The sequence below is a fragment of the Antrostomus carolinensis genome, unplaced genomic scaffold (assembly GCF_000700745.2).
Source record: "Antrostomus carolinensis isolate BGI_N321 unplaced genomic scaffold, ASM70074v2 scaffold6450, whole genome shotgun sequence".
In the NCBI taxonomy this organism is placed as follows: domain Eukaryota; kingdom Metazoa; phylum Chordata; class Aves; order Caprimulgiformes; family Caprimulgidae; genus Antrostomus; species Antrostomus carolinensis.
In genome coordinates, this window is record NW_010286350.1 from 1 (window position 1) to 15,103 (window position 15,103).

Here is a 15,103-nt window from a genome sequence, read left to right on the forward strand (position 1 = left end):
AAAATATATATATATTTAGGCACCTATATGATGTAAGTCAACGAGACGGAATGAGGCAGATGAATATATCATAAAATGTAATTTGGTGGTGATGACAGTGGTCTTACCATGAGGGACACACAATAAAGCTGTCTGTTGTGAATGGTTCTTATCTTTACAATCCTTTCCAAAATATACCCCTTGTTTTAACTTAGGAGTTTCCCATCTGCTGTGATTCAGGAATATAGTTTTCCTTGATTATTTATCTTTTGATCACTCCTTTCTGAACCATTGATTGCCTAAATATGACACCAGGACTGGTGGGGTTTGCTTCCAGTTCTGCTCTGGTCTAGATGGAGCCCAGTTGTTTCTCTCTACTGACTCCTGCCCAGCCATAAATATGTCCTTGTTTTGTCCTTTTGTTTTCTGTAGAAAACTATGTCAGTGCTAAGTGAAAAGAGGAGGGATGGAAAGGATCAGAACTTGGTAAGACTAGATAGAAATCAATATCACATTGTTCTTATCCATCTTTTTTTTTCTGGAATATATCTCAGAAAAGGAATTATCCATGTAAATTTCACCCAACTTCTTGAACATCTTTTAGCTACTGTTAACACAGCCGTAAGCACAGGAAAAGTCCCTAACTTTCCCAAGTTCCTCTCTAGGCTTTACTTTGTGGGTTTGAGAGAAATTTGGGGTTTTTCTCCATTTCAGTGTTTCCTGTGGACGCTTGATCAGTTTTTGCCTGCACCAGTGGTTCTGATTTTGCTCTGATTTGAAAAAGGTGCTAGATCATTTTTTAATTAACTGACTCATTCCACAGATCTGCTCAGATCACCTGCACAAGCAGGGAGAAATATTTGTGTTCTTGTAATAGTGATTTTTAACAGCAGTTGACTGGAAATATTTTGACACTAAGATGAATCCCATACAAAATGATAATTTGTTTCTAAGAGTTGCCTATGGTTAAACTCTGTAAAGAATTTAATCTGGTGGTTTCTGGGCTTCTTTGACCAAAGCAACTCTGATATCTGAGTGTATAAAGGAAAGTTAGTAATGTTAAGGACTAAGTATTTTTAAAAATATAGATTATTTATTTACTAGTGACATGTACTGCTCCGGGGGCTACAGCTGGAACAGGCCAAACCAAAGAAGCCCCAGATTCACACTGGAATGTGACCATGCCTGAAAAGAGAACCTGTAGAGGTGTAGAAATGCCTAGAGATAAGGGGTTCAGCCATAGCACAAAAAAACCCAACCAAAAAACCCCCCCAAAAACCAACAGGGATGGCATTATGGAAAGCTCTGAGCTACTTTCAGGGGACAAAAGGGATTGTTCTCTGAAGTTAATTTTACCCTGGTGATGTTAATTTACTTAGACTCCCCCTAGCCAATAGAAAAAGAAAGGGTTCTCTAAAGGACCTTATTTTATCTCTTCTACCTATAGCGAGACTTTGACCACCAGCTAGATTGGTTTCATTAAACAGAAATTAACCCTTGAGAATATTCCCCAGAGTGTATCACAAATCAGTACCAAGTAAAATTCATACAATGGTGGGACAGAAGATCTGAAAAGATCCTTTCGTTCTTCCTTCCTCTCAAAGGAACATTGCTGAGATGTAGAGCAAGCGAAATGCTAAAGTCATATGTGAAATTATTTGCTGTTTTCACCATGGCAGATAACTTCCCCAGAGCTCATTGTTCAGCTCATGAAGCTGCAAATTTATGTTCCCAAATGTATATATACAAGAGGTTATTTTTTTTTCTCTGTGGGTGGTTTCATTTCCCCTCTGAACAACAATTCAAAGATTATTTTTACTTATAAATTAAATCAGCATTCCAAGGAATATTTCCAGGTATTTTTAAAGGCACTGTTTTAACAAAGATTATTTTCACAGACTTGCTTTTAAACATCAGTAGCTCAAGGTGAACACTCTGGACTTGTCCTTAGCAGACCAGCCATAGATCCAAGCCCTTCAAAATCCTGGAGGACCAGGATGGAGAAGTTCACCTGCCTCAGTGTGGTAACAGTCGTGGCTGAAGCCTCATGCAAGAAGAATTAAATACCTAGAGGAGGAAGAAAAAGAAACAACATAAACTTAATACTAATCTTAGTCTGTATACTCTTCTGATAAATAATTCATTATTAATAATTAAAGAACCTGATGACTCATTTGTCTTTATTTTCCTGTGTTCCTAGGCTGTACATTGCATGTGGCCGCCCAACTGATTAAGATGGAGAACGCAACCAGCGTGAAGGAATTCATTTTTCTGGGCCTCTCAGAGAATCAGGGGGTGCAGAAAATATGTTTTGTGATGTTTCTGTTCTTCTATATGATGATCGTGGCAGGAAATCTGCTCATTGTTACCACTGTGACTAGCAGCCAACGTCTGAACTCCCCCTTGTATTTCTTCCTCTGCTACCTGTCCTTTGTAGATATCTGTTACTCTTCTGTCACAGCTCCCAAAATGATTGCTGATTTCCTTGTTGAAAATAAAACCATCTCCTTTGTGGGTTGCATAGCACAGCTGTTTGGGGTACACTTCTTTGGCTGCACGGAGATCTTCATCCTCACAGTGATGGCCTACGATCGCTACGTTGCCATCTGCAGACCTCTCCACTACACCACCCTCATGAACAGGCGTGTGTGTGGCCGGCTGGTGATCAGCTCATGGGTAGGAGGCTTTGTGCACTCCATAGTGCAGACTCTTCTAATCACTCAGCTCCCCTTCTGTGGCCCTAACAAAATTGACCACTACTTCTGTGATGTCCACCCCCTACTACAACTGGCTTGTACCGACACCTACGCTGTGGGCATCATTGTCGTTGCCAACAGTGGAATGATAACTTTGAGCTCTTTCATTATCTTGGTCGTGTCTTATGCTGTCATCCTGGTTTCCTTGAGAAGTCAAACATCTGAAGGGTGGTACAAGGCCCTCTCCACCTGTGGGTCCCACATCACTGTGGTGATCCTGTTCTTTGGGCCGTGCACGTTCATCTACATACGTCCATCCAGTAACCTGTCGGAGGACAAGAACGTGGCGGTGTTTTACACCGTCATCACACCCATGCTGAACCCACTCATCTACACGCTAAGAAACGAGGAGGTAAAGAATGCCATGAGAAAACTGTGGAAAAGAAAAGTGGGAAATTAAAATGGAAAGGTGTAGAACTGAAGTAACATTTCCAAGGGTTTGGAGAAAATAAAGCAACTTTCACTATAATTTCTTCTGTGAAAATTCCCCAATAATTTATTTTGTGAGAATTCCCAAGAACTGCTTTTCAGATCAAAGTTTGCTGTTAGCTTCTGGTGTAATTAGAAAGACACTGAAGGTTCATCTTTTGATTTGAAAGACATTGGGAACTCTGTGACAATCAGGTGTTCCTTTTCTATTATTATTATTATTATTTTATTTTTACTCAAATTATTAAATTGTTCTTATCTCAACCTACCAGTCTCCTCACCTTTATCCCTCCAATTCTCTCCTTGATTCCCTGGGTGGGAGGGGAATGGGGTGGGGCTGCAAGTGGCTGTGCCTTGTTTGGTTGCCAGCTCAGTTAAACTGTCACATCTAGTGAAAGATGTCTCAGCCCATGGCAGGAGGGTTGGACTAGACAATCTTCAAAGGTTCCTTCCATCCCTAACTATAATAATAGTTATATTCTATTATATAATAGTTATATATTATATAATAGTGCTATAATAACTATAAGTTATATAATAACATAAGGGCAGTTAATGACAGAACAAGGGGAAATGGGTTTAAGCTGAAAGAGGGGAGGTTTAGATTAGATATTAGGAAGAAGTTCTTCACTGTGAGGGTGGTCAGACACTGGAACAGGTTGGGCAGAGAAGCTGTGGCTGCCCCTCCCTGGAAGTGTTCAAGGCCAGGTTGGATGAGGCTTTGAGCAACCTGGTCTAGTGGAAGGTGTCCCTGCTGCTGGCAGGGGGAATGGAACTAGATGACCTTTAAGGTCCCTTCCAATCCAAACCATTCTATGATTCTATGATTCTATAATATTATATAATATATAATAATTCTATAATCCTGTCTACTTCACCTCTCACTGATGCCATCCTTCCAACCATCCCCTCTATCTTTCAGCTCTGCCTCAGTTTTTTTTAATGTTTAGATTAAAACAGAATCATAGATCTAATGAAAGACACCATGCTGGCTGTAAAAAAATGAAGTAGTTACCAAAGAAGGTATTTGGAGGCACATTTTCATGTATCACTGGAAAAGAAAAAAAAAGGAAAAAAATGATTTAGGAACTATTCCAATATGCAAGACAACTCCTAAATGTGGTCCCACAGAGCACAGTTACACACCCACACAAGGTTAGAAGTGTGTTTTCCATGGGAACAGCTGGCACACCTGCTATTGCAGGAGGGAAGAGATGAAACATCAGGATGAAAGACCAAACCAGAGCAGTGCCACAGGCTGGTAAGTTATAGCAGCTCAAGGTCTCCACCTGAGGAGCCCCAATGAGACAAGAGACCCTGGCATCTACCTTGTCAGGAGAAAACCAGCAAATCAGCAGAGAGAGGAAGGAAAAGACCTACTTGGTGCCATTTAGAAGTAATTGAAGCACTTTTATTTCTTCACATACATTCCCCATAAACACCTGGACCTGTGTTATACCTTAACGTGACTTAAGTAGGATTGAAGGTGTTCCCAGCCTAAGCTAGGGCTTATAACTTTATATATATATACACAAAATTATATATATACATATATATTAAAAATATATATAATTTTTAATGCTTTGGGGGTGAACATCAAAGGTTTTTTTTCTGGAATCTCACTTCTAGGTGCTGCTGGGTAAATATTCAACCACAGCTTATGGAAGGTGTCACTGAAAACAACATTAGGCTCCTCTACACTTCACTAAGAATTCTTATAGGAACTTAATACGTGAGCTAAAGAGTTGCTTCTGTGTTTTACGTTGTCTCTGTAAAAATACCTGGTAAGCAGTGAGGACTAACCACAAACCTTTCTAAATTTTTTGCAATAATTTCCTGGTTTACTTCTTGTTTCAAATTTGTACAGCAGATGTCTAAGCGATAACAGTCTACAGCACAGTTGTGATATTGGGGTTGGGTTTTTTTTTATGCTGTCAACACGCAGTGGTAAGAACAAGTTAATAAGAAATAAGAATTAAGAATGCATATGAGAAATATCAGCTTAGGAGAGAAAACACAGTTTATAGAAAAGTCCCATGTAAGAGACATCTTTACTTCAAGAATGTCTGATTGCAAAGGTAAGGTGAATATAAAGGTTGTAAATGGCCAGGTGTGATGTTTATTTGAACTAGAAATGCTACTAGAAAAAATAAATGTCTAATAGTAAATAAAGTCTATTTATCTGGACAGCTTTACAAAGCCAGCCAGCAAACAAACAAACAAGCAAACCCATGTGCAACTTAAGAGTCCAGATGACCACACTCCAACATCACTCTCCAGAGACCACCCTAATAGTGATCCAATTTTTAGCTCCTTGTCCACTGGTGATTTCTGACAAAACATCATATGCCTCTGGGATCCCATTACTCCTGATAGTCTTGTGTGCTTCTGCTGAGTGATTTACATTAAATATTTCTGCTACAATTTCCTCCTCTTGTGATAGATAATTGTTCTTGTTGATGCTCTTGGAAGTTGGTTTGGTTTGGTTATTTTTTTTTGCAGAATGAGAAATGCATAAAGAGAGTCAGGCTGTTCTTTCCAGCGCTTGCAGAGGCATGGACTGCTTTCACAACACCTAAGCAGCAACTTGCAGCTGAGATGTTCTGCTGAAACCACCTAAAGTGGTTAGAGGAGGTTATCAGAGGTGGAATAGCAAGCCAACTCTTGGAGACTGACAGCTATGAACTGTGTAAGTTTTCTGATATTGTTCCTTTGTTTTGTTGAAGTTGTCTTTTTGGGGACAGTTTCCATTTAAGGTCAATGCTTCCCTCAAGGAATAACAAGTGATATCTAAATCAGAATGAATTATGGACATATGTTGATTTGACTGAAATCCCACCTTTGAAAACAGGCATTTCTGGTGAGTGACTTTTGGGAGATTTATTTTATGAATTAGAAAAAACCTCAAGTTTTTCAGCCTTTGTTTTAATTAGTGTCTTGTTTGCTTTTTTCCCCCAGTTATATCCCATTTTCAGAAAGATTTATCAAAAGGATGTTGTTGGTGTTACAGAGAGGACTCAGGAGCTGATGACAGCACTTCCAACACGCTCAGTCTTACGTTGTCTGAGTTGGACGTGTCAGGCAACAACGGTCATGGCACAAACACCTTGGTCTTCCCCACAGTGCTCATGGAGTGGCATGGAGGGAGTGATGGGGACACTAAAGAGCTTTTTCCCTCCTACCCTAGTTGGGGAGTAGCCAGGAGGTGAGGCAGAGACTTCAGGAGAAAGAACTGAGTGTCCTGTGACTGTCAAACAGCATTCAGACCCCAAAGGGTTTGCTGATATCACAGACAAGGTTATTACACCTTTGTCACCTCTATCTTCAGGTATGAATTGAACACTGGTAATACTTGTGTACCACGAGGGGAATGCCACAGTGGTGAATTCATGAGGGTTTGTGAGTAAAGGAGGGTCACCAGCGGTGCATTCATTACCCCAGTGTCACTACAGGTGTATTTATGAGGTGTTCCACATGAAATCCAGGATCTGGGTGAGATATGGAAACCTCACTTCATTACACTTCATTACACTGCACCATTAATGCAAATTAGCTCCAAACTAGTTCAGTCATGTGCTGTTAAGAAAGATGATTCAAGAAAACACTGGTCAGCTCTTTCTGTGACTCACTCAGGTCTATCACAGTCAGAGAGATAATGAGTAGTCCTTTTGCAATCTTTTAGAGGACTGAAAAGGAAAGTACAATCACTGCTTGTGCAAGGACCTTCTTCGGGCCATGATCAAAGTGCTGAGACTTGAATTATAGCCCCACTGTCTCTTTTAGTCAACTTTTATTTCTAAATCAACATTATAGTGTAAAAGTGGGTCTTGAGGGGACCTGGCAACTAGTCTTCTTTTTTAAAAGAGACAAAGTTGAGAACTAGAACTCTTGAGGGTATTATTTCTACCACCCTGCTCAAATAAATAACCTGAGCTTGTTGTTATATATGTCCATAATTCATTCTGATTTGGATATCACTTGTTATTCCTTGAGGGAAGCATTGACCTTAAATGGAAACTGTCCCAAAAAGACAACAAAGGACATATGTTTAATATTTAACATACCAGGGGTTGGTATGTCTGTGTACTGATCATGTCCCATGTCTAATGCCATAGCTGGTGTCTCTTTTCTGTGCTTCAGGTCCTGTCTACATGGTGGCTATGGAGAACAAAAACAATGTGACAGAATTCATCCTCCACGGATTGACACAAGATAAGACAGTAGCAAAAGTGTGCTTCTCCTTATTTTTAGTCTTCTATGCCATTATCATTTTTGGAAACCTCCTTATCATCATTACCATAAAGACGAGTGAACAGTTGAACTCTCCCATGTACTTCTTCCTGAGCTACTTGTCTTTTGTAGACATCAGTTACTCTACTGTCACAGCTCCCAAACTCATTCATGACCTTCTTGTTGAGAAGAAGACCATCTCTTTTGTGGGCTGCATAGCTCAACTGTTTGCGGGCCACTTCTTTGGGTGTACTGAGATCTTCCTTCTCACAGTGATGGCCTATGACCGTTGCATCGCCATATGCAAGCCACTTCATTACACATATATTGTGAACAGGCATGTCTGTGGCTGGCTGGTGGCAGCTTCTTGGGTGGGAGGCTTTGTACACTCAACGGTACAGACCCTGATGGCCATTCAGCTGCCATTTTGTGGGCCAAATGAGATTGACCACTATGTCTGTGATCTTCAGCCTTTACTGAAGCTGGCCTGCTCTGACACCTACATCACTGGTGTCACCGTGGTTGCCAGTAGCGGTGTGATTCCTCTGGGCTGTTTTATCGTTCTTGTTGTGTCCTATGGTGTTATCCTGGTTTCTGTGAGGACACGCTTTTCTGAAGGGCATCTGAAAGCACTCCATACGTGTACTTCCCACATCACAGTTGTAGTTCTGTTCTTCGGGCCATGTATTTTTATCTATTTGCGTCCTTCCATCACCTTCTCAGCAGACAAGATGGTCTCTGTGTTCTACACTATCATCACACCTATGCTCAATCCCTTGATCTACACCCTCCGAAATGAAGAGGTGAAAAATGCTGTGAAAAAGTTGTGGAGCAGAAAAGTGAATAGGAGTGAGAAACGAACCGACACAGTGCACGTTTGTAAGATGACATGAGCTTAAGAAACCATCAGGAAGGATGGAGAATTGTTCAGGAGGGATGTTCCTGTAATGTCGCTCTGTTTTAAGACACTGGATGAAATCTCATGTTTTGACCAGTAGTCTGGAGCTATTACACTAGTATTATCTAAGAGATAGGTATCTCAGTGGAAATAGGAGAATTCCATATTTCTCCACACTGAAATACAACCAAGTTCCTAGCTGAACACAGAAAACATTCCTCATCATCTTAATAAGAAAGTTATTGCTGGGTTGACATTTTCCTCAGTCATTTCCAGTATGGAAATGTAGAAATGGTCCTAGAATCTCATGACTCTGGGCAATGTTCTTCTGCTGCAAATTGACTGACTGTAGTCAAAGCATGAATTTTCTAAAAACTTCTAGAGGCACCAATATTCTGTGAAGGGAAGCAGAGGGATAGGATGGCCTTAAAATAGTTGACAACTCACTCATATGCCTCAAGGTAATTGATGACATGGAAACGAAATATGGCAACAAGTCCTTGTTACTTTACGATGAGAGAAAAGTTAGAAGTAAAACATCACTACCTGGACAAAGAATTTTTATCATTTCTCCATATTTCTGGACAGAATAGGAAGAGAAAGAAGTAGTGATGACTGACAGAAGAGGAAGGTTTAACTTCCCTACTGTTAGAGGGTAAAAACAGGTGAATAGTCACCAAGATTTCCTTTATAGATTTCCAGGTTCTTCCTCACTGGAAGTGGCTACTCCTTTCACCTCCTGAAGATGAAGCAGAATGGCTATAAAATTCAGCCATCACATTTCTTCTTTTTCAAGATTGCACGCTTTCAGAGACTAGTTTCCCATCTTTGAAGTTTAGGCCATATGGTGGAGGACAGGGGGAGAAAATGAGACAAAACAGCTTGTGGGTTGAGATAAAGATAGGGGGATCTCTTCTCATTTAACATCACAGGCAGAACAAACAGTTGAAGCTGATTTGAACTTGAGCCATAGCTCCCAGTGGCATATCAACTTTGACACCTTTGGTCTGCCCAGACCTTCCTTTGTCTTGGAGAATGAACATTCATATTAATTTATCTTTATATCTCATCCTGATGAGGCATCCAGATTATCCTTGAGTGACTGCAGTTTCCCACCACAACCTGTCCTAGCTCTGCAGCTCCTCTGATCTCAAGCAACATTTCTTGGTGCCCAACAATGTCTCCATGCAGGGATTGGTAGTACAACCCTACATTTATGTTTTTATTACTAGAGACTTGGGGTTTTTTTTTTTAATACAAAATGCTTCTGAGTGCTTAGAAGTGTGTGGTGTCTTATCTTCTCTTTATTAACCTTCAGAACTCCACACACAGAAGGTCACTGAACAAATTAGTGTGCTGTTGCACACCAAGGGACCCAGCCTCCAAAACTGTTTAATAAGGCCCTCAGGTAGTTGTGTAAAGTTTGGTAATAACACAGTTCTCACAGGTACAGCTCCACTAGTGGAAAATTATCTTTTGCCTATATTTAGTACCCAGTCTGTACACCAAGAGTATTTATACGTTGTGGTGGGATGGGATGACTTTAGGGAGAAGGAAGATGCGGGAAACACAGAGGTCACTTCAGAAAACTGTGGAGGTGTAGCCTCATTGGATTTTTTTCTGTCTAAATGATGGATGGAAAATGGGACATTGATACTATCACAGTAAAAATTTGCCTGTAATCTGTCAGGAAAAGAAAAATCGCTTGAAAATGTCCTGAAATATTTCAATGCAACAAGGAACCTAAACAAGAGCAAGGATATGGCAATTACAAGCAGGAGGAAGAGGAGTGGAACAATGCCCTGACCTGTCAGATGAATAAGTTGAAATAGATTTGGAGTGAATGATTTAAAACGTTTTCAGACAACAAATCCTGTGGAGTTCAGGCTTGAAAGTTCATATTGTATCAACATTTAGTAACTAGGTACAGTAGTGACCATTTTTTCCTCTCCTTTACTGATGTTCTTCGTACCAGCTATGGCATATTAAAGCACATGTGTGTGGTTGTGTCTGTTTATGTGAAAGGCAGAGAGACATCCTTGGTAATCTGTTGAAAAACATACAGAAACATTTAAATGCTACTGTGACATTTTGGGCATTTGGATCCTTCAAAGCAGATTTATTTAATTTTGACTGCATTGTAGATATCTTCATGGGGCAGGTATCTGCTCTCCATTTCTACTCAAGGACAGATGTATTTTCTCTTCAAGGTATAAGTCATCTCACTGTAGTGTAATGATCTAAACAAGGTAAACTGAGTCATGCCTTTAAAGTCTTTATTCCTCTTTGTTGACTATAAGTGGAGCCAGAGCTTCTATGCTCAAATTGTGATGCCTGTTCTGCAGGTCTCTGTCTAATCCAACATCAGGGATCACTATTGACCATTCACCCTCTCAGCAGCTACGCTAGCTCTGGAAGACTATGGAGCCCTTGGGAGAGGCAGAGAGGAAAAAGTGGGATCATGTCTAAACTAGTGCTGTGATTTACAGACATATCTTCTGAATTATGCATGAAGCAAACCTGTTTGATGGGAAAGAAAAATAACCTTTGAGAACTACTGGAAAGTGGTAGAAACCAGAGCAGGACCTGAGGAAAGTGCTTAGTAGTAATCTCGTGCTTGCTGACTTCTAAACTCTTAGGCAGAAATGAGCAGCTAAAGAATTTCTTGGTGTGACTGTAAATGAAAATGAGCATTCCTCTGCTGGTCTCATTTTAACCTCCACAAGATGGTGAGTGTATTTGTCTGCTGAAGAACTTTCAACATTATTCTGAGTGACAAAGAGGTAGAGAAACAGAGTTTTGCAGCTTCTTCTTTGTTGGAAAACACTATTTCTTCAGGAGAGCATGTTCTATTAACAGCAAACCTAAGAGAGCACTCGAGCTACCAAACAGCTGGTAGCTCAATGGAGAGGAATACCAGTGAAGAACCTCCCAGACCTGGTTTCTATGCATGTATTTCTAGTTTCAGAGTGGACCAGCTAACTGGAGAGCCCTTTCGTCAGTTTAGAGGAATGCAATCAGGAGCAGAACATGGAACAGCTCATGGCTGAGCCATATATTGTAGACGATGCTTGAGCATGGTAAGCTCAGAATGGGAGCACACACGTTGTCACACCAACTACCACGCAGAAAAATAGTGGTCAGAGGGAGTTCAGGAGTGATGGTCACTGTGGAGGGGCCAGAAGTCTGAAAAGAGAGTGGGAAGGCTGGAGAAGAGAGGTGGACAGTGCTCTTTGCAAACACTGCTCGCCGTAATTGATGATGTGACACTGTGCTCTCTGTATCAGGCAGAACAGCAGTAAATGCATCCTGCTCTCATCATCCATGAACCTTGGAGCTGTAGCACATCCCCTTCTCATCCTGGTCAGTCCATGACTTCACCTTCACACCTACGCTATGGGAACCTGAGCTGAAGCGATGGCACTGGGAAACTTCTCCCGGGTGACTGAATTCATCCTCCTGGGGCTTTCCAATACAAGAGAGCTGCAAGTCCTCTTCTTTACCATCTTCTTCCTGGCCTATGCCATGGTTCTGCTGGGGAACCTTCTCATCATCGTGACAGTCAGGACTGACCCCAAGCTGTCCTCACCCATGTACTTTCTCCTCTGCAATTTGTCCTTCTTAGATATCTGCTGTACCTCTGTCACTGTTCCCAGGATGCTGGTGGACCTGCTCTCCCAGAGGAAGGCCATTGCATTTGAAAACTGTATAGCCCAGCTGTTTTTTCTGCACTTTTCTGGGGCATCAGAGATGTTCCTCCTAACTGTGATGGCATATGACCGCTACGCTGCCATCTGCAAGCCCCTGCACTACACAGCCATCATGAACCGTCGAGTGTGCTGGGTCCTGGTTCGTGCCTGCTGGGCAGGGGGCTTCCTCCACTCCATTGTCCAGACACTGCTCACAATCCAGCTGCCCTTCTGTGGTCCTAACACCATCAACAACTACTTCTGTGATGTGCCACCTGTCATTCGGCTTGCCTGCACGGATATTTATGTCACTGAGTGGCTCATGGTTTCCAACAGTGGTTTAATATCCCTGTTTTGCTTCCTGCTGCTGGTCACATCTTACATGTTCATCCTGGTCACAATCAGGACACGCTTCACTGAGGGGCACTGGAAGGCGCTCTCCACCTGTGCCTCACATGTGATGGTCGTCACCCTCTTCTTCATACCCTGCATCTTCATCTACCTCCGACCCTTTTCTACCTTCCCCTTCGACAAGCACATCTGTGTGATCTACACTGTCTTCTCCCCGGTGATGAACCCCCTCATCTATACCCTGAGGAATAACGAGGTGAAGGAGTCCATGTGGAAATTGTGGAAGCGCTATAAAGTCTTCTGAGACAAGCTGGGTTTGCAGCAAACCTGGAGTTACTTTTCTACAGACTAATGGCAGATGGCAGCATGGAAATAGGGTTGAAATCCAACATGTAGGACAATATCTGAAATTCAAAGAATGTTTAGTTCCAGTTAAGGAATTTACCTAACCTTGGTTTCTTCAGAGCCATAGATTTCATTGGTACTTTTACATGTTCTGTGGGCTTTAGGTCCCCTTAGTCCACCTATGGATTTTCCACTGCTGCAGGAGAGATGAGACATTTTAAAGGTTTTTACTAATAGTTTTGCAATTAGAATTGCAGTTTCTGAAGACAATCAGAACATCCTTCTCTGCGCACTCCAAGTCAGGAGGACCAAACTCATAAGTATAGAGTGATAGCATTAAGCACTGAGCTTTGTGATACAGCGAGTGAATCAGATGTTTGGGATAAAATTCTAAAGGAAAAGGAATTATGCTGAGGACAACCATTTGAGCACTGGATCTGCAAGGGTTGGAAACACTGAGCAGCCTTTGAACATTGCTTGGAAAGAGCAAACCACCATGACACAACAGAACTTGCACGAATGTCGTTACTGTTTATTAAGAAACATGGAGAAATGTTTAAGGCACGGATAATTCTTTTCCCTGAACTATAAAGCAGAAAATCTGAACAACTGTGGTCTTTGTCAGTGTCTTTTTTAACCCCTTGTTGTCTTGTCTTTGCTTTTCTATGCTTGTTTCCATGATGTTTCTCATTAAAAAATGGATGGACTCTTCCCACCACCACAGCCATTTCTCTGCCATGGCAAGTGATTACAACCTGTTCAAACCCATTTTAGATCCCTTCTTAAGATATTACCTACTGTTAATACCACAAAAAATCTGATTAGAATAAAGAGTTCCATGGAAAGAGTCTCCTCTTTCCATGTTGTTGGTGAAAGAAAATTATTTCCTCTACTTCAGCTCCAAAATCATTAGTTGTGTAGAAAAAAACACTGAGTTGTCCACAGTGACTGGCTTTAGGCCCCTTAGTTTTCAGGTTGCTTCTCAGTTTTGGACTGCTTCTGATAGGCATTTTCTAAATTATCTGAAATAACAGAGACAAACTCAGTTGATATTTAAAACTGGGCTCAAATAATTTCAAATGGATGATGTCCTCAAATGTCATCATTCAAATGTCCTCAAATGAAACATCATTTCAGGACAATGTGGAACTAGAATATTACAGTCTAGGAATCCCAGAATAGTCTGATTACAGTTTTGGCAATTCCCAGCACTGTAAAAATAATTTAAAAAATCTCTAAAAAGGCTTGTGTCAGGTAAACAATGGAACTTTGATGTGTATTTATAGACATCAGGAGATCAAAGGTCTATAAGGAAACCTGGCAAGTAATCCAGTCCTTACCAGAGGGACTTACAAGCAGTTACACGGCAGCTTCTGCTTGGGTCATACAAGAATTTCTGAAATGCACACCAAAGTTATTTCCCAATTCAGAAAGGCAGCAACTCTGCCTGGAGTGTTGAAATCTGCTGCTCTAGCAGAATGGAACAGTAGCTGTGACAGAATGACCGACCTTCTGGCATGAAGAAGAAAGGGGAAACGGGAAACAGGTCTTTCACCACTAATTTCTAAGACCTGAAGAACACGAGTTTCATGCTAACCAGCGTAACTGCTGAATTCCCTCCCACAAGGGAATAACCAAGAATTAGGTTTTTTTTGTTGTTTTTTTTGTTTGTTTTGTTTTGTTTTTTTACCTTAGTATGTATTATGTGTCACAGACCTTTCTTATCTTATCCCAACAAGGTAGCATGGCTACACCTGACATAATATTTCAGGATACACAAGAGAGCAATGGAGTTATGTTTACATTCCATCACTTAGATCCCTCAATTTGAAGTAGAAAGCATGAGTTTTTGCTTTCTACACTTTGTGATGTCAGGTATGTGATCTCAGAAGCATTCAGCTTCACTTGTGTTGCCTGTCTGCTCTTTTTAGTTCACACCAAAGATCTGTGGATCCTTGATATGAACATGTCTATTCAAAGAGAAGAAGAACGCTGCCCAAAAAGGGTGTTTTTGGATTTATTTTTTTTTACCATGAAGGAAGCTTAGACCAATGAGATAAGATAGACTCACTTCTGGTGCAGATTTGGGTGAGATAAATCAATGGGTGAGATAATTTCATGTGCTTATCCATATTTGGAATAATTTGGGACAGCCTGTTGCTGAAGCTTATAGCTAGAATCAGGCTCAGCTATTTGAACAGAGCAGGTCTAGTATGTCTTATCTCTTGCTGTCACCACTTTAATATATAATGCAATGGTAGGGAGTTCAATATAATATAACACAAGAGAATACTTTATCAACAACTAGCAGCAGTAAACAATAAATATCACAAAGTCAAGTATCTATAAAATAAAAGCTCTTCAAATTATGGAGATCATAGAATGGTTTGGGTTGGAAGGGACCTTAAAGATCATCCAGTTCCAAC

The 15,103-nt window shown here is 40.9% G+C and overlaps 3 protein-coding genes across 3 annotated transcripts; all 3 read left to right on the plus strand.

Moving 5' to 3' along the window:
- The first annotated feature begins 2,199 nt into the window (after positions 1-2,199).
- Positions 2,200-3,135, plus strand: LOC104522303 (olfactory receptor 4S2). The gene has a single exon (XM_010164584.2). It carries the CDS (start codon positions 2,215-2,217, stop codon positions 3,133-3,135), a length of 921 nt encoding a protein of 306 aa, XP_010162886.1. The 5' UTR covers positions 2,200-2,214.
- Positions 3,136-7,315: 4,180 nt separating this feature from the next.
- Positions 7,316-8,287, plus strand: LOC104522386 (olfactory receptor 4S2). The gene has a single exon (XM_010164694.2). It carries the CDS (start codon positions 7,316-7,318, stop codon positions 8,285-8,287), a length of 972 nt encoding a protein of 323 aa, XP_010162996.2.
- Positions 8,288-11,709: 3,422 nt separating this feature from the next.
- On the plus strand, positions 11,710-12,636 carry LOC104522468 (olfactory receptor 1509). Its single transcript, XM_010164805.1, has one exon. The coding sequence runs from the start codon at positions 11,710-11,712 to the stop codon at positions 12,634-12,636; it is 927 nt and encodes a 308-aa protein (XP_010163107.1).
- Positions 12,637-15,103: the final 2,467 nt, after the last annotated feature.

Bases quoted from the DNA above. Each gene is read 5' to 3' on its own strand.
- LOC104522303 (XM_010164584.2), top strand. From the start codon at position 2,215: ATGGAGAACGCAACCAGCGTGAAGGAATTCATTTTTCTGGGCCTCTCA.
- LOC104522468 (XM_010164805.1), top strand. From the start codon at position 11,710: ATGGCACTGGGAAACTTCTCCCGGGTGACTGAATTCATCCTCCTGGGG.
- LOC104522386 (XM_010164694.2), top strand. From the start codon at position 7,316: ATGGTGGCTATGGAGAACAAAAACAATGTGACAGAATTCATCCTCCAC.